At 41.9% G+C, this 19,583-nt stretch overlaps 1 protein-coding gene across 1 annotated transcript in view; it reads left to right on the top strand.

Annotated features, from left to right (window-relative positions):
* Positions 1-19,583, top strand: part of PTPRD (protein tyrosine phosphatase, receptor type D) — a 260,249-nt gene that overhangs the window by 6,672 nt on the left and 233,994 nt on the right. The window contains exons 7-9 of the mRNA XM_015424064.1: positions 716-985; positions 12,781-13,362; positions 18,159-18,292. Of these exons, the coding sequence (XP_015279550.1) occupies positions 716-985; positions 12,781-13,362; positions 18,159-18,292 (986 nt within the window). The remainder of the gene's footprint in view (positions 1-715; positions 986-12,780; positions 13,363-18,158; positions 18,293-19,583) is intronic.

Below are 19,583 nucleotides of genomic sequence, written 5' to 3'. Positions count from 1 at the left end.
TTTTAGTTGCCACAAATTTTCCTCTGTGACAGTTCTTTCTTAAGCATGATTCCTTATAGACTTTGTCATTTGCTTGCCTGCATGACAAAATCCAGTTCTCATACTGGCTTTGCCTTGTTTCCTCTCCTGTGACTATATATGTATATATATTTTCCTATGTTTGTTACAGTGTTAGTGCGAGGTCTTGAGGCTGCATCCACTTTTGAGTCTGAAAGCAAATCAGAATTGCATTTTCAGTGTATGTAGGTGATGTGTTCGAGGGCTGTGATGTGACAATGTGTTACACCACATTTCTTCACATCAGCTGGAAGTGTGCAGCATTTAAGTTGGTTTTGATACTCAACTGGAGCATGCTGTTGACCCTCCAGTTTTCTACTGTGCATATATATGTATACATATACATACAGAATATACATGCATATATATGCGTGTGTGTATCTTTTGCATGGTGTTTGTGTATTGTTAGTATGCAGTTAGTCAATTGTGGGGCCCTGCTAGATCTGAACCAACTTTTGTATGAATTTGGTTAAAAGACATTGATAAGTAAATGTAAAATGATTTATGGGCAATAAACCTGTTAAGCATATAATTTCTTTTTTGGCAAATATAAGCAATAATGAAAGACTTATACTGTGAAATGCATGTACTCCTGTATATGAAAATGATGTTCTCCAATTTATATGACTTACTAGTGGTTTTTTGTGTTTCATTTCAGTTCGTCGAGTCCCACCGAGGTTCTCAATCCCACCCACCAACCACGAGATCATGCCAGGAGGGAGTGTTAATATCACTTGTGTTGCTGTCGGGTCACCAATGCCCTATGTAAAATGGATGCTGGGGGCTGAAGATCTGACCCCTGAAGATGATATGCCAATAGGAAGGAATGTTTTGGAGCTGAATGATGTCAGGCAGTCTGCCAACTACACCTGTGTGGCCATGTCCACTCTTGGTGTTATAGAAGCAATAGCACAGATAACTGTCAAAGGTATGTTATGTGTATAAACAAGAATGTGTCTGTTTTGCTCATTTTTTAAAAAAAAGTTCCATACCATAGTAACTGAAATCTTTACATTTGAGTCCTTATTTTTTTTTAAAAAGTTCCATACCAAAGTAACTGAAATCTTTACATTTGAGTCCTCTGTGCAGTTCTATGTAGGGACTGCAGGTACAGGCTAGAGATGGAAAAAAGATTCTAAATCTTCCTGGAGACTAGAAACGCTAGGCTCCAGAGTCTAGGGGATTCTTTACCTGTTTTGTTGCAAGACAGGGCCTTCCCTCCAACACTATCATGCAACACAGGTGGGAGAGTTCCTCCTTCCCTCAGTTCTCCTTGCACCATCATAGAGAAAGGTTCATCTCTTGTATCTTACCTCACGGACACTGCTGTCAATTCACCACTTCTCCTCTGAGATAAAACTAATACCAAAAAATGCCACCTGAGTTTTTGTCCATTTTTTTGTTGTGGTTCAGAAGGCATTATTGAAAAAATGTAGCACAAAGAGGGCACATACCGATAAGTACTCTCTCTGCCTTCTATGCCTTGGAGGGACCCATAATGTTGCTGCTTGAACAACATGACAACATAAGAGAAGCCAATGTTGGATCAGTCCAGTGGCCCATCCAGTCCAACACTCTGTCACACAGTGGCCAAAAATACCAGGACACTAGAAGCTCTCCCACTGTTGCCCCTCCAGAAGCACCAAGAATACAGAGCATCACTTGGTTCAGACTGAGAGTTCCTATCTGTACCTTGTGACTAATAGCCACTGATGGACTTTTGCTCCATATGTTTATCTAATTTCCTCTTGAAGCTGCCCATGCTTGCGGCCGCCACCACCTCCTATGGGAGTGAATTCCATGTGTTAATCACTCTTTGGGTGAAGAAGTACTTCCTTTTATCTGTTCTAACCCGACTGCTCAGCAATTTCATTATGTGCCCATGAGTTCTTGTATTGTGAGAAAGGGAGAAAAGTACTTCTTTCTTTACCTGCTCTATCCCATGCATAATCTTATAAACCTCGATCATGTCACCCCTCATTCGTCGTTTCTCGAAGCTAAAGTGTCCCAAGCGTTTTAACCTTTCTTCATAGGGAAAGTGTTCCAACCCTTTTATCATTCTAGTTGTCCTTTTCTGCACGTTTTCCAATGCTATAATATCCTTTTTGAGGTGTGGTGACCAGAACTGCACACCAGCCCCGTAGCTAGGGAATTCTTTGGGAGGGGGCCTCGGGGGGCCCACCAGCTAATGAAATGAAAGTACAGTGCAGGTGGTCAGTTGGAGCACTTTGGGGGCAGCCCTGGAGGGAGGGGGCCCAGAAGAAACACTAGGGGGCCAGGCCCCATGGGCCCCATGTTAGCTACGGGCCAGCTGCACACAGTACTCCAAATAAGGTCACACCATCGATTTACGCTGAAAGCCCACAGTGATAGGGCTTCCCAGATGAAAGCCTCACTTTGGGAAAAGACTCGTTGGGCCCCAGAGGCATCTGCTCCTAAGTTCTGCATTTCACCTGAATTTCTGTCTCTGGCTCTGTCAGTGGCCTTGGTTCTACCAGTTCCGAAGTCAGAGCCTGCTGGTCATCACTAGAGGTGTGTATAATGAAATACTTGAACAGAAGATATACAAGGACATAGTTGTTTGGGGTCATTACCATGATGTTCCACAATGGTATTAGGAGTCCAGGATTCTTAGTGAAATGAAACTACACTCCACCTGTATTGTTTTCAGCTTCAGGTGCTGCTAGACGACTGCAGCATGTGCTCATATTCTTCTTGAAAGCCTGTTTGTTGTAGTGGTTAAATGCGTTGACACTAATCTGAGAGAACCGGGCTTGATTCCCCACTCCTCCACTTGCACCTGGCTGGATGACCTTGGGCAAGCCATAGTTCTGTCAGAGCTGTTCTTGAAAGAGCAGTTTGTGTCAGAGTTCTCTCAGCCCCACCCACCTCACAGGGTGTCTGTTGTGGGGAGGGGAAGGGAAAGGAGTTTGTAAGCTGCTCTGAGACTCCGAGTGAAGGGCAGGGTATAAATCCAATCTCTTCTCTCCTTTCCTTCTTCTTTATTCTACTGATTTCTCAAATCAATGACATTTCTCCTTTCCTATTGGATCCTTGCAAGGGAGGAACACCGAGAACTTTCAGCCACCCACTTTTGGAGACAAACCACAGGGAACCACAGTTCTCTTTCCATCCCTCATTTGGAGGAGGTGGTTCTCTTTTGTTCTTCTGTTCCTTGATAAATAAAGAGCTGTACAGAATGTACTAAAACAAATAACAAGAATGTCATTGGGAACAATGGAGATGGTTGAAGGATCACTGGATACGATGGAAGCCAGGAATGCCAGTTGACTTGTATGGGCTCAATTTTAATACATTACAGAGAACAGACGTTGCATTAAGAATGCGGAATGGATTTAGAGAAACTTGCCATGGGTCTGAAATGACACCCTCCATGGTGGAATAATGGCCTCTAGGACTGGAATCAGTGGTTTGGAACTGGAATGACACCCCCCCCCCAACATTGATTCCAGTCCCAGGGGCTGCATTCTACTCCGAGGGCTGTCAATGCAATCCCAGAGAATTTTATCTGGGCCCAGGAACTGTTACTCTCAGGGATTATCATTCCACTCTGGATTATGTCATTCCAGGCCCAGCACAGATTTCATATAATCTGTTCCAAATTTTCATTGCAACTTTTTTGTGCTGTAATGTATTTTAATAGAGTCCATGCAAGTCAATTGGCCTTCCTGGCCTTCCAGCCTCACTTCTCCTACTATTCCCAATACACATTCCTGTCATTCATTTTAGTACAGCCCCAAAACAGCAGATTGACAGAAAGAGATTGGGGGAGTATATAAAGGAAGCCACTTTTACCTTATGAAAGGAAACTATCAGGCCACAACAAGGAATAATGGCAAATGCAGAGCTTTTACTGGAAAATTAAGACTTTTTTACTGTCAGCCAGTCTGTGTAAACGCAGGAAAATGCAGACAGCTGGAGGTTGTTTTTTTTTTAAAATGCTGTGGCCAGATGGAACTCTACTACTTGGCTACTGCTTGGCCGCCATTTTAGAAATCAGTGGAGAAAACTGTGTCTGTATTAACAGGTATCTACTTCAGTGGTCTGTAAAGTTCACCCATTTGGTCCAATTAACCTGAAATTTGGAGGGTCTTTGAACTGGAGTGTGTTCTGTGCAAATTTGTTGCCATTATCTTTATAAACAGCTGCCCCAGACCTCATATGCATTCCCCACTGAAAATAGTGGCCCTGAACTCTGAAACCACATGGATCTGAATCCCCAAACAGTAATGTCTTACCCAGAAGTAAAGTAATAATGGTAAAAAAAAATGCCACCCAAAGTCTAGATCAGTCATCCTGGTGATTCTTTTGATTCCACAAATGGGAATAACCAATTCAATATAGAGTACTGCCACTCAGACTCTTTATGGCTCCAACAGTATTCTCTAAAGTGATAGCAATAGTTGTGGCTCACAGTAGAAAACAAGATTGTACTATTTTCTCTCTACTTAGGTAACGGGTTGCCTATAGGTCCCTCAGCCAATCAACGTTTCAATGATCTTGCAGTAATTTTAAATACATTGCAAGCTTTATGCTTATTAGTTAATTAGTTACCCCCTCCCAGAGGTTGCAAGGTGTTGGGCCAATTCTTGATTCTACCTTAAGTGAGGCATATCTCCCAAAGGATGGGGTCCAACCCCGTTGTTGTTATTGCAAGATTTTGTCACTGTTGTTTTCAGACTACACTGGATATACAAAGAACTATTAGGCGTAGTGGCCTGTACTACATATGTAGTCCATGTGTGCACTTATGCATACATTCCCTTCAGGTTTGGTTCCCTAGGGTGTTCAGCTCATGAGTTAATTCACAGATGCAATGTTTTTTTGGCTCCTTGGTGTGTTGTTCGCTCCCCCTCCTGGAGAGTTTAAGATCAGAAGTTGTTCAGAGGATGTCACTTTGGGTCCTTAGATCATAATGTCATTGTTACTAGAGACGCTTCTCTAGAAGTTTGGGGTACATGTTGCGGGAACCATTATTTCAGTGGGCTGTGGTCCCCAATTAAAAAAAAATGCATCAGTGCATTGGAACTAAGAGTTATACACTATACTCGAGTTTCTTGGGAAGCAACATGGAAAGACATTATTCAAGTAGCCACAGACAATGCGTGCTGTGCACTACTTGAGGAAACAAGGGTGCACTGCCTCCTTTATACATTGTTCTGAGACTGAGGCTATCTGAAATTGAAGAAGATCTTAAAACTATGTTATCCAAGCCATGTATGTCACTTGTTTGAAGAATACCTGTGTGGACTGTTTCAGCTGGACCAATTTAACTACCCATGACCATTCAGGATCGTTACCTGTACCCAGTTTTCCAGAAATGGGGTTGTCCTTTTGTGGACTTTTTTGCAACCCAATAGAATGCCAAATGGCCACTTTTTTGCTTCCTGACTGCAAGAGACCCACTGTCACTGAGGGATAAATTTCAGTTCATCTGGTCAGGTACCTTATGGTATAGTTTCCCACCCATTCAACTAATCAGCACAGTTCTCTGCAAACTTTGGGAAAACACTTGATGCAATAAAATTCCTTAGTTTTTCTATGTGAGCTAAAGCTAAAGAGGTTTCACCTGTCAGGTGCCCCCTTCTCCTAATAATTTACTCTTATATATTTAAGGAACTTTGGCTTGACCTCTACTTAGATTTAGTGGCAATTTCTTCCTCAAATGGTAACAGAGTTGAATGTCTGTGTAATTGTTGGCCCCGGTCACACGGGAGAAATTGCGTGGTCAAAGTGCGGCTTTTTAGAGCCGCACCAAAAGAGACGCGCGGCGGCGGGATCAGACAGATCCCCTGAGTCACTGCGCAGTTGCTTCCTGGCACGATCAGATGCCGTGGGGGGAAGCCACGGAAGGGAGAGCGAGGCAGCCGGCTGCGCATGTGTGCGCATGCGCAGTTCGGCTGGGAGCCTCAAATGCTGCTGAAGATGGGCGTGCCGGCGATCCCATGGCTGCGCTTGCTGCGGCGTTTCAGGTTGGTAGTACTCTTTCCAAGGTTTTTTTTTAATGCGTATTTTCGGGCTGAAGGGACGGATCAGGGATGGGTGCGCACCGCTTCCCAAACATTGCGGTGTGATCGCGCCTGTTTGATGCGCCCCTGATCCGTCCCTCTTGCGGGGCAAACCTCCCGTGTGACCGGGGCTGTTGTTAATCAAGAGTTCTCTGTGCAGGCACACATTCCCTCTCTCATGCTGCTGCTCTGAGTTCTGTGCGTTTTTCTTTCTCTCCTCTCTCTTGGAGCTTCTCCAGCAACAATGGAGAAAGGAGAGAAGGGGTTGCTCCCCACCCATGCTGTATGACAGTGTTGGTGGGAAGGTTCCATCTCATCACTTGCTAGATAGAGCAACCCCTAGAGCTTCATAAAGCTCTGCAAAGCTTTGACATGTTCTCTCTGGGCATGGCCTGTGCCAGTGCAGAAGACTGTGAATGAACAACTGTTACAGGTAAGTGCAACCTTATTTTAATTTTTAAAAGATGTTGGTTTGGATCCAGCAAAAGAACATCTGGAAGGAGAAGGCAGAGCATTCCCTACCTTCACCTTCCCCAAGTAGCCAGGAGTTTGTTCTGAAAATCTTTTCTGAGGATTGATGCAATAAAATGGCTTAGTTTTTCTATGTAAGCTAAAGAGTTTTCACCTGTCAGCTGCCCCCTTCTCCTAATCATTTACTGTCTTATAGATTTAAGGAACTTTGTTTTGAAGAAAATGGTTCAGAATTCTGCAGTGATGGGGTATCAGGTAAAATGGCCTATTCCTCTAACTTCTGGTGGCAGCTTCCATCAGTGGAACAGGAGGCAATTCCCCCTCTTTACTGTAATGCTGTATCATGCATTTTCATAAGGTTCTCCTGATCCTCAAAAAGGATGTTCAAGACAAACAGTGAGCTGCTTAGGGGAGTGGAAAGGGGGAGGAAAGATCCATGCTGACATCTCCTTTCATGAACTGTTCCACTAGATCCAACTCATATTCTGCAGAGAAAGATAATTAGCATACATTCACTTATTTTACTTGACTGAGGTCTGATATCTTAAAACCTGTCTCTGGAATTAAGTCTCATGTCAGCATAATTTGGAGATTTGCCAGCATAGCACTCTGCCAATGCTGTGCTGGTGTAAACATGGCACTGTGCAGTTGTGCCACATAGGGTACAGAAATGGGCAGCTCCATGCTGGAGAGAGGAATAGGGCTTAGTCATTATACTGAGTCTCTTCAGACTACATCTCACTGGAGCACTGTTGAAAATGGTGGAATAATTAGAAACTCTCCCTGCCTGCCAAACCTAGTCACAATGCAGCTTAAGAAACTAATATAGTCAATTACAGCTTTCTTTACCAATATTGTCAATTCTTAGGTACAGTATACACTTCATCTCAGGGTGCATGACAAGGGGCTGCATTTCTCTTTCACATTTCACTTTTAGAATACACATGAGAGTACTTAGTTGATGGAAAATCTAGAACAAGGATACAAAAAAGGGATCGCTTTGTGTGAATGAGAACAGAAATTGTTAACACTGCTCTGCTCAGAACTCTTACAGGTACTTACTCCACCATAGGACGCAGTCACTGGCCTGGATCCTTCATTCCAACAACTCAAGATGCAAGGAGAGTGCACCGACACAGGTAAGCAAGGGATGGGACAGAATACCCTGTCTTAGACTTTGACTACTGCAAATCCCCCTGACCTGCAGCATGTCCCTGCTGTTTATTGCCTCAACAGTCCTTCCTCCATCACAGTTACTAATAGTCTCAGGCAAAGTATGTACATGTAGAAGGCATCCCCCCGCCAGCTATGCTGGCAGAACATTACTATCATGCTGGTACAATGTCATGCAGGTGTAACCCTGTGAACAAGTAGGGAAACAGTAAACACGGACCCATTTCTTGAATGCTGTCAGCAGTCCAACTATTGCTTATGCAGGCCAAATACTCATGATGCCTTTTGACTTTCAGAATTGTCACGGACCAATCCCGGCCAAAACTGCAAACAGGGCTTAATGCAACATCCTGTGAGCTATGGGTAAGTGTTGGCTCAGTTACTACACTATTTCTTCCAATAAGTGAATCCCTACAGTGTGGAGGGGGGAGAAGTACTGTAAGAGCATGTATGAATGGTGCCATTCTCTCAAATCTGTAGTAGTTCACAGCATGTACAGAGCGATTGGACCCACTTGCTGTTTGTTGCTACTGCTGAACATTATTCATTGCTACCCTTATGTCTCTTTTGGCTCTTTCTAGGCAGCCTTCCAACAGAGGTAGAGACCAGGTTGGACCCTGTTCACAGAGCAGTGCTAACCATCTGCTAAACTTGCAACATGACCAAGAGCTACAGTGGCCAGTGTGCATCTAGCTGCTCTGCTGTGTGGTTGTCGGCTCTCCTGTTCCATCCTCGTACCTGCAAACTGTTGTTTGACGGGCACAGTAGTGCCTCTCATGAGCATGGAGTGATAGGGACAGCTGTACCTGGGATTCTGTGTTTTGTTGGTGCAACTTTCAAAGCCAAAGGAGCCTTGTTAGATCAAGAGAGTTAATGAACTTATTCATATGACCTGAATTCAGAAAAAGTAACAATGCGGTTTAATAAACATGTGGATTGTTTCATATCTGAGTCCGTGTTACATGATTTATATTTCAGTATTTCTGTGCTGGTTGAGAGATGAAAGTTGACATCCCCTGCTTGAAAGTAACCTCAGATGCTTTCTTTATTGGAGTCATGCAGGAATGGGTCTTAGATGGTTCTTCATAATCTACACAGCTAAAAGGGGGAAGGACAGACCGATCCAGCTTCACAATCTCCCTAAAAATTGTTAGTGTGATAAGTTACCTAACCTGTACGACAGGAAGGGGAAATGGAAAACAAAAGTGGCTGTAATAACATCAGGCAGTGGTAATATTTTATTTATTGATTGATTAGACTTTTACCCCGCCCTCCCCGCCAAGGCGGGCTCATATACCCGCCTTTAATGCCATGGAAGGATTGGCTGCATGGGAAGGTGCTAAGCCAAATTATTGGCCTGAGTGGTCTGTTCCTAGTGACTAAGTCTGATGGTGCAACATTTCAGATGTGCGTGGTACACTTTCCACATCTGTCTTGCAGGTTGTCCCATGCAGAGCTTGAACCAAGGACCTCCTATAAATTACCCTGCTATACCTTTCTCTGCAGTTTTTCCTGCCCTTGTATATATGCAAACAGAAGGGCCAAAGGAGGATTCCAAATGCCCTGTGACAGTATTGTTGGTCCCCCCCCCCCCCCCGGGCCCCCTTTTTTTTGCATTTGGATGTGTGGTACCTGATGATTTGGTATAGAATATTTGCATCCTTATCCCTGGCACATTTTGGCATTCCATTATATACACCTGTATATAAAATAGCTCCTTGACACAGAGTTCTGTTTTGATGTTGCCTGAGGCCATCTGCCATGCTGTACAGACCCAGTTCTTACTACATGATACACTTTTTTACCTGCACTTTTATCAGAGTCACCAAATCAAATCATAACAGGAATTCACATTGGCCTTAACAAAGTGTCTGGTCATACATTATGTGTGTGTCTGCATTCTCTTTGATCACAACAACAATGCACTATATTCCAATTATCACTCATTATGGTTGTTTTTTACCCCTCATCTTTGAGCAATTCCTAGTCATAGTGTGGTACAAAGATGGGTGATCATCTCCAAATTAGTAGAATGTATTCTTTACAAAAAGAAAAGCAGAAAGCTGGTCCAGTTGCAAGAAGAAGAAGAGGAGGAGGAGGAGGAGGAGATTGGATTTATACCCCACCCTTCACTACCCAAAGGAGTCTCAGAGTGGCTTACAATCTCCTTTCCCTTCCCCTCCCCACCACAGACACCCTGTGAGGAAGGTGGGGCTGAGAGAGCTCTGACAGAAACTGCTCTTTTTCAAGAACAGCTGTGCCAGAACTATGGCCTGACCAAGGTCATCCAACAGGTGCAAGTGGAGGAGTGGGGAATCAAACCCGGTTCTCCCAGTTTAGAGTCCACACACTTAACCACTACACCAAACTGGCTTTCACACCAAACATCTCAAATATGCCATAAATGTGATAATCCAGTATTTTGTGATATCCAGGTACTCAAAATGAACATGAAATAAATTAGTACTTGGTCTACTACACCTCCCGCAGTTATATGACCTAATGTGTATTTTTTTTCTAATTCAATAATGTCAGTGCATCAAATTATAAACAACTCTAGATCTTTTGGTTAATGTGGGTATGTTACCAGATTTCATTTGGATGTCCTTTCTAATTTCTTCAGATTAATATTAGTATCCCATCCCCTAATTATGTCTTATAAATTTCTCAACAAACGCTTTGAACTGGTAGTGTTAATTTGACTCAAGATTTGTTTCTGCCCTCAGTGAATCATAGTTTTCTAATAATACAGACATACCATGGTATCCATAAAAATACAAATATAATGTAAACATTGTCCTTTTATGGTTTCTATTTTTTCAGGCTATTACTTTAGGTTATATTTACCTGCATAGGGATACTTTGGGAATGATTCCAGTGGAGGGAATAAAGTTTTTTTTTGGGGGGGGGGGGGAGGGGTAATGCTATAGGTAATTCCAGGCTTTTCTTCTGTGAGAATACTTGAGATTTCTTTCACCTCTTGCTTCCAGAAAAATGAGGGTGATTGTTTTTTGGCATGAATATTTCATTAGAATCATTTCAGAAACACTCTCAACCAATGATATCATAAAACAACCTTGGGTCATAGCATTTCTTAAGAAAAAAAAGTATTTTGCCATAATAGAACTCAGTTTGCTGCAGGGACTTACAAAGCCACAAGGAAGTCCACATCAAAGCATAAGTTGTGTCTGTTATCTGCACTAAGCTGATATTCTGCAATGCTAAAAATAATATTTAACATAATATTTGAAGACTGTCTTTTCAATCAAATATATTTCTGAGATGTTGGGTGTAACCTAATTGTCCAGGTCCTTTTGAAATATGTGGTGTTATTCCACAAACATAAATTCATTACTTTTTTAAAGTTTCATTTTTTAAGTTCAACAGTATAAACAATGAAAGAATAAAGCAACCTGTAACTACTGTAAATATCCCTTCTCTTCCATCCTGCTAATTACTTAAGGGAATTGTGAGCTCCTCCCAAACCCATCCCCATTTTTAGGGGCTGGCTCACCCTTCCAGCAGCAATTGTTCATACTGCTCATAGACATGTTATTTGTTTGTATATATATTTGCTGATTCCTGAAGGCAGACTATTATGATTTGACCAATCATACAGTCACTACACGTATGTACATAGTTATGCAATCTTGCCTTTAAGCAGTGTCAGGATTGCAGATCACACTTCTGTGAGCAGTCACCTTGTGCATTGCTGATTCTCATCAGATCTTCACCAGTCAGCAGGAGCCCTGATGATTGGTCACATGTTCCCATGTGTGCACTGATATCTGGTCTTAAATCTCTTGCTTGGATGAATAGGTAGGTTGACTTGTCACTTTGGTAGCAATTCATATTAGTAAAACGACCCCGATTCTAATCACTGTTATATGCGTTTCTGAGTTCCTCCCTACTTATTATGTTAATTGAGGGTTGCCAAAGACAGTGAAACAGCAGCCTATTGCTTGCCTTAAATTTTTTTTAAAAAAAGCTTCAGGGAATCATTCTCTAAGGGAGCGTATAAGAAAGCTGTTCTAGCACTGAGAAATGTTGTTTTCTGCTTACTATACTCTGGGAAACCCCAAACATTTGTTTGTTAACTTTGTAATCCTTATGACAAACCCTGGGAATGTCTGATTTAGAAAATATACTAAACATCTAAAGTGCCTGCAGAAAATAACTGAAGGAACCAGGGGTCATTTGGGGGGGGATGCGGGGGGACGCCATCCCCCCGGGTGAGGTGCGGGAGGGTGGGGCCTGGAGCTCCCTGCTGGTGCCCGCTGGAGGTCGCCGCCGGCTGTGGGGAGGACACACGTTCGGTGATGTCAGGGGGTGTGGCATATGCTAATGAGTCCCCCTAGCTCTTTTTCTACAAAATGACCCCTGGAAGGAACTACCACAATTGACATTACATGCATCAAATTGACATTTTGAAGCCCACTGTTGTCTAGCTGAAGTGTTGCATTGGCACAACTTTCTATTTTTCTTCCTCTTAGTTCACTCTAGGAACAGTAATTTTATAAAGGCACCCAGTGGTCAAGTATCTGTTCAGCATTTATTTTTGGAAAGACCTCTCACTTTTCTTGGTACTTGAATTATACATTCCAGACATTTCTGATATCAGGCCTTAATCATGCTCTCTTTTTCATTAATTATATTACTTTGTCAAATTAAATGTAACTTGTTAGCAAAATGCTTATTTTGGGGGGGGTACTCTTCTGGAAAATTGAATAAAACCGTAGTCCTAGTCTAGATTATTTATTTATTTATTGAACTTTTACCCTGCCCTCCCCGCCAAGGTAAGCTCAGGGCGGCTTCCACAAAACTGCTAAGCAGTATACATTTTACAATTGATAAAATGAAATAAATGATTTAAAACACAGACAAATCAATTTAAAACAATTTTACTGACAGATGTCTTTCAAATAAAAGATCTGCCCCATTACTAAATCTACTTGCCCTTTTGCTTGCTTTTTGTCTTTGTTTACTCACTCATAATTACATGCTTTTATGTTTCATCAATTAAATCGATTTTATTCTAATTTTTTTCTAGCCTTACCTAAACCTCCAGGAACTCCCGTTGTGACAGAAAGCACAGCAACAAGCATCACTTTGACTTGGGATTCTGGAAACCCTGAGCCAGTGTCTTACTACATTATCCAGCATAAACCTAAAAGCTCTGAGGAACCTTATAAGGAAATCGACGGAGTGGCCACTACACGATACAGCGTTGCTGGTTTAAGCCCATATTCTGAATATGAGTTCAGAGTAGTTGCTGTCAATAACATTGGACGTGGTCCACCCAGTGAACCTGTTTCAACGCGGACCTCAGAGCAAGCACCATCTAGTGCGCCACGTAATGTACAGGCTCGTATGTTGAGCTCAACCACCATTTTGGTGCAATGGGAAGAACCGGAAGAACCAAATGGTCAAATACAAGGTTACAGAGTTTATTATACCATGGACCCTTCCCAACATGTCAATAGTTGGTTGAAGCACAATGTGGCTGACAGCCATATCACCACCATTGGGAATCTAATACCACAGAAAACCTATTCTGTAAAAGTTCTTGCTTTTACCTCAGTTGGGGATGGACCTCTTTCTAGTGATATTCAAGTCATCACTCAGACAGGAGGTAAGATGGAATTCGTGGTGAGTAATAGTTCTGAAAATTTACCAGGAGGAAGCCAATTGCCTAGACTGGCTCCAACTTTTCACCTGACAGTGGTGTAGATAGACCATGTATGGGGAAAATAGGATATAACTGAAAAGTTATTCATGGTAAGTTGGGTTGAGTGTGCTGTTTTCCAACTTGTCCAGTTTATTCAATAGTGCATATCTGTGTACACCTATAGCAGGTTTACACTGTTTCTAAATAAAGCTTCATTTTTCAGCTCTTTCAATTTATTTTCCTTTTTTTCTTTTTGTAAAAAGATTTTATTCTTAAAAGTTCCTTTTCACACAGATCGCAATACTATCCATTTATTTCATCTCACTAGTGTTCCCTGAAGAGGTTTCCTGCATTGTTGTGCTCACATAATATCCACATATATTTTCAAATATGGATGTGCATGAACATGTAATGTGAAGAGTGACCTTGAGCTCTTATTATTTCCCTGTTGCTCATCTCCTCCTCCTTTCTTTTATGTGGAGCCATGTGTTTTTTTGAATCATCTTCACAAACTCCTTTTTCCCTTTCCTTGTATGAGTAAATGACACCACTAGTCAGGTATTTAATTGGTTTTGTAAACTGCTCTGACACTCTGAATTAAGACACATACTAAGCCCTGTAATATATTAAAACTACTTTATGCCATTGGATTGCTGTACTGCAAAAACATTTGCAATACTTTTATTTATGTCATTCCCATTTGAGCTACTTTCCAAGAAGGGGTCGTGTCATACTCAAAACAATCCTGTGAGGCAGTTTAGGCTGAGATGGTATAACCTATTCTAATCAACCACACACACCCCTGATCCTCATGGATGAGCAGGGATTTCATCCCGGTTATGTCTCCCTGTCCCAAGCCCTCCAGAAAAGACATATCCCCACTATGCTGTAGAAGCTTGCTGGGTGACCTTGAGCCAGTCACACACACTCAGCCTAAACTGTCACAGGCTTGTTGAGAGACTAAAAAGCAGGAGAGGAGAACCATGTGAGCTGGTTTGGGCCCCATTAGGGAGAAAGGTGGAATATAAATGAAGTTAATAAATATGTTAATTTCCACAAGCTACACTACAAAGAAGTGTTCTTTGACCGTGTAGGGGTGTATTATTTTATCAATCAGTTTATCAATCAACCAGTGTTTATCCTTCCTTCTCCTTTGGCTGCACTACTTATAAGGAAGAGACTTATACTGCAACTTCTTTAAAAAAAAAGATACTTACATCTGACATGGAGATCTGGAGCCTGAAACTCAATGGGATTTCGTTCCTGGAGCAAATACATTTTGCTTACTTCCCTGGGAAGGGTTTATCTATTCAGGACTTGCCTTTACCTCCCATCTCCCCAAAGGTTCCAGCTCCTTTCCTCTTCCTTTGTTCCTTGCAGAGTCCTAGTCCTCTCACCTTTGCCCTTGGTTCCCTCTACACATCCTGAGTTCTAGTATTAAAGAGAATCCAACATTAAATTATCATGTGGGGAGAGAGCAGGAGGAGAGTCTCTCAGTACTATGCATAGTCCTATGGACATTTTTGGCTCACTGGTGTCACGTTGGCTGGCACAACTTGCCTCACCAAAGGTAAAAGATGCATGATAAAGGACTCATTTATCTGGCAGACTCATCTTCATTCTGCTGGTCATGCTTAGATAGTGCTGGCAACTTGAGTTCACTGCTGTAGGTATATTGATCAATGTGTAAGCAATGTAAATAAGTTTTGCCTGGTAAACAATCATTGTTTGACAGAGTTAAGAAACACCACTCAGGCTCCTGTAATAACTGTAATAAAGAAAAGGACTAGCAGTTGAGACATGGGTAATGATTTCCAATGGAGCAAACAACTGTACATGTACTGTAGTGACTATAATACATGCTTGGAATAATACATCTTTCAAAACTAAAGCGACGGATACAGTTATACTATTAGCTGGACTGAGGTTGTCATTAGGACTTGGGCAGAAGTCTGCACTTGGGAGTGATGGATTGGCTGCAGGAAAAAATAATGGTAGAGGCTTGCCAGGTTCATACTAGCACGGCTGAAACCACCCCTTCCGTTCTTGGTAGGCGAGTGAAGGAATGCAGCAGAAGCAGCACTCACCTAGAAACTTTCAAGTTTATGATGAAGCTTTAGAGCTTACATTTATACGTTGATAGACTGACAAGACAGAAGTCAACCTAAATTAAGAAAATAAGGCAAGGTAAACTCCGGTAAACAAGGGAGTATTGGTCCCCCCCCCCCTTTTAGGTAACTATTTTTGATATAGGGAAGTTTCATCAGCACTTTCAAGAGCTAAGTAGGATTGAGATGTTTTTGTCTGTGATATGATAGTAGATTATAGTTATATCTACAGCTGTGGTATATTATTGGGTTATGTGCAGTTATGGACTGTTACGGTATATGCAATAGTGTACTGGAATATGGGCAATGGTGTACTACTGGCATGAGTAAAAATGCATATTGTTAAGATTACTTGATGTTGGTTTCTGTAGAATGTCATATTTTGTGGATGAACAGTGGTGCATTGCTGTATGCATCTATATGGAATTGAGATAGGTAATTTTTCCTGTTTTTCTCTCTGTTCCTCTTTCTTTGTGTCTTTTCCTCCCCATTCCTTTTCATGCGAATTGTGAAATAATACAATTTGAGGTGATCTGGAAGCTAGGCGTCTTTTCCTCCCCATTCCTTTTCATGTGAATGGTGAAATACAATTTGAGGTGATCTGGAAGCTAGGTGGCTCAGTAGCAACATCTGCACTTCAAAAGAGACCAAAGCCAGTGAAGACCCTTTCTGTTCTCCTACCTAGAAAATTGAAAGGCCTTTGTTTTCATGGGCATGAGAGGGGCTCACCTTCTGTCCTTGTAAAGGACTCTCAAACCGTCTACAGTACCCATTGATCCCTAGACTCCAGTTTGCTAAAATACTATTTTAGAGGCTAAAATAACTGCTACCTCTCATAAGATTTAACAAAAATTCAAAAAGAAATTTGCTTTTAAAAAGGGACATGAATTTAAATGGTCAAATACTGCAAGAGCTATGTTGTTGTTGTTTTTTTATTTTAAAAAGGCTTGTTGTTTGGAATCAGTTTTGATTGCCTGAAAATGGCAACCAAATGGTATTTAACAACCTGGCAAAGATCTAAAATGTATACCATAGGAGCTAGGATGCATTGACATTGCCATCAAAGGAAAAATCAATTTCTTTCACATGTGATAGTATTGCTGTAGAGCAGTTTCTTGGGAAGATTTAATTAAATGACCTGTTGAGAATTCAACTCTGTTTTGATGTCAAGAGATTTTCTTCCAAATTACATTGTAGATTCAGTTTCAGAGTCCACATAGGATTTATAGTGCAATCGTATGTAGAATCACTCTAGTCTAAACACAGTAATGTAAAACTTTGCATAAGGTTGCACTGTCAAAATTGTATTTTACTGAGGCTGCATGAGGGGTTTTTGTTTGGTTGTTTGTTTGTTGCTAGCCACTGGAAATGAGAGTCAAGGTTGAGTAAACAAGAATGGCTGCAGACAGAATTTGAGTCACTCTCTAGTGAAGTTGATTGTTAAATAGCAATCTAACAGACACAGACTTCTGAGAGAGTCATTGTCCTCTGTATTAATGTATGCAATGAGCCAATTTAGACTAGTTGTCATTAATCAGTATGTTCGGATTATGCGTGATCTATTTTAATTTTTATAAATATGAAGGATGAGTTCAGTAGTATTGTTTGGCCATCTTGGTGAGGACTGTTTTGCATTTGTGTTTAAGAAAATCTTTGGGTGCGATCACACGCACGAATGCCAGGCGAATTTAAAGGACGCAATCAGACATGAACATCTGGGAAACGCCCTGCACCCATCGGCAACCCGTTTTGCTCCACCGCAGAAGTGGAGTAAAAAGACACCGGGGAAAACCTGGTAGTAAACGGGTTGCGACGGGCCACAGACAGACTTTTCCCTGTCTGATTGCTCCAGCGCGCTCTCATGGCATTGGGATGGTCTGATCAGGCCATCCCGACTCTGTGCCATTGTTTCCCCCCCCCCCGCCTCAGTATGTGCATTATCGCAAACTCCATAAGGGAGCCCTCGGTGCAGAGATGCAATTAATCAATTCCTCATTTAAGCGCATTGGAAACAAACAGCAAAATAAAAACCCCGACTCACCTGTGGTTGCATCTGATCACACAGTGGTGGACTGTGCCTGCAGCTTCCAAGGACTGTGTGATCGTGCTACGGCAGTTCAAATTCCTCTGGAGGAAATGGCCTCACTTCCCTCCAACTTTCTCTTGCGCGTGTGACCACCCCCTCTAATTTAAAACAGAATGGACTGTATAGAGTAGAAGCCCCTAAGTGACACTTTTCCTGGACTGTATAGAGTAGAAGCCCCTAAGTGACACTTTTCCTGGTGGCCATCAAGTGTGTTTTGAAAGAGGGGAGAGCCAGACGGGGCTTTTGCCCAGCAAGGCTTCTAATTGGCCATTGGAGATTTGATTATCTGTACAGATTTTTAAAAGCGTTGCTTTGGCAGCAGCTGCCACCACAGTACAAGGGTCTTCACTCTGTGACTGAAGGTAAGCTGCAGAAGCCATTTTGGTGGCTCGCTCCACCTCTTGTGGCAGCCATTTTGTGACTGCAATAATCATGCTATGTCAGAATTCCAATGTGCCCAAAGGCTCAAAAAGGTTAAAATATAGAGTATATGGTCATAAGATTTTTTTTTTTGTAAATGTGCAGCAAGAGCAAACATTTGCTGATATTGTATCCTCCTGCTTCAGTACCTGGACAGCCATTGAACTTCAAAGCAGAACCCGAATCTGAAACAAGCATATTACTTTCTTGGACCCCTCCACGGTCTGACACAATCTCCAATTATGATCTCGTTTACAAAGATGGAGAACATGGAGAAGAGGTAAATGAACTGTTGTCTCTCCTTTGACAGACTTTTGCATTTGATTTTTCCCCCCAATTACATTTCCATGTCTGACACAGGTGACTCATTCAGACATGACACTGAACCATGATTTTGCACTATGCAAATAAATGCTGTACTTACATGCTCCCTTTCCCGCACTGTACTTGTATGTGCCTTCTCTTTTTGCATAGTCAGTCAGTCGATGCCTAACAGTATATGTTGTGGAGTATATTTATGCCTACCAGTATATATTACAGCATATACATTGCAGAGCTGGAAAAAGTACAGACGAGGGTAAACAAGATGATGAGGGGGTTGTAGTACCTTCCCTATGAGGAACGGCTGAAGAGTCTGGGGCTTTTCAGTTTAGAATAGAGATAACCGAGGGGAGGACATGATAGTGGTTTATAAAAGTATGCATGGGTTGGAGAGAGTTGACAAAGTGAACTTTTTCTCCCTCCCCCAAAATACTAGAACTTGAGGACATCCAATGCAGGTGATGGGCAGTAGGGTCAGGGCAGAGAAAAGGAAATACTGCTTTACACTGAGAGTGATTAAAATGTGGCATTTGCTGCTGGAGGATGTAGTGATGGCCAGTGTTTCCTCTAAGCTGAGTTAGTATGAGCTAGCTCACAGGTTTTTAGCCTCTGGCTCATACATTTTTGTCTTAGCTCAGGCAGGGTGGCTCCAGAGCAAACTAATTTATGCAGTAGCCAAATTGCTCGCTCACAACTTTAATGCCAGCAGCTCACAAAGTAGATTTTTTTTGCTCACAAGACTCCACAGCTTAGAGGGAGCGTTGGTGATGGCCACAGGAATAAACAGCTATAAAAGGGGGATTAGATAGATTCATGAAGGATAAGTCAATTGGTGGCTGCTAGCCATGGTGACTGAGGGGAACCTCCACATTCAGAGTATCTTATACTTATTGTTTGGTTAATTCAGAAGCAAATCACATTGTTTGCTTTTAATTATTTTTCATTTTTGATATACGTAGAAAACTTTAACAGAATATCCACAGAACTCTATACAAAGCAGCACTGAAACACCTTTAGCTATGTGAATTCTATTTAAGTTGATGGTTGAATAAAATATTATAACTACCATGTGGAGGCCTCTGGAAATCCTTACATAATGTTGGAGCTCCACAAAGTAGTTATAAAGTGCAAGAACCTCCATCTCCAAAATCTTTGGTGATTCTCCATCTCAGGAATGTGGATTTCTGACAGAAAGGTTTCCATATAATGAGCCTTATTCATTTTATGTGCAGCTTTCATACAATTTGGGT

Source organism: Gekko japonicus, unplaced genomic scaffold, assembly GCF_001447785.1.
Source record: "Gekko japonicus isolate JY-2015 unplaced genomic scaffold, Gekko_japonicus_V1.1 scaffold701, whole genome shotgun sequence".
NCBI classification, from domain to species: domain Eukaryota; kingdom Metazoa; phylum Chordata; class Lepidosauria; order Squamata; family Gekkonidae; genus Gekko; species Gekko japonicus.
This window is presented reverse-complemented; position numbering and strand designations above follow the sequence as displayed.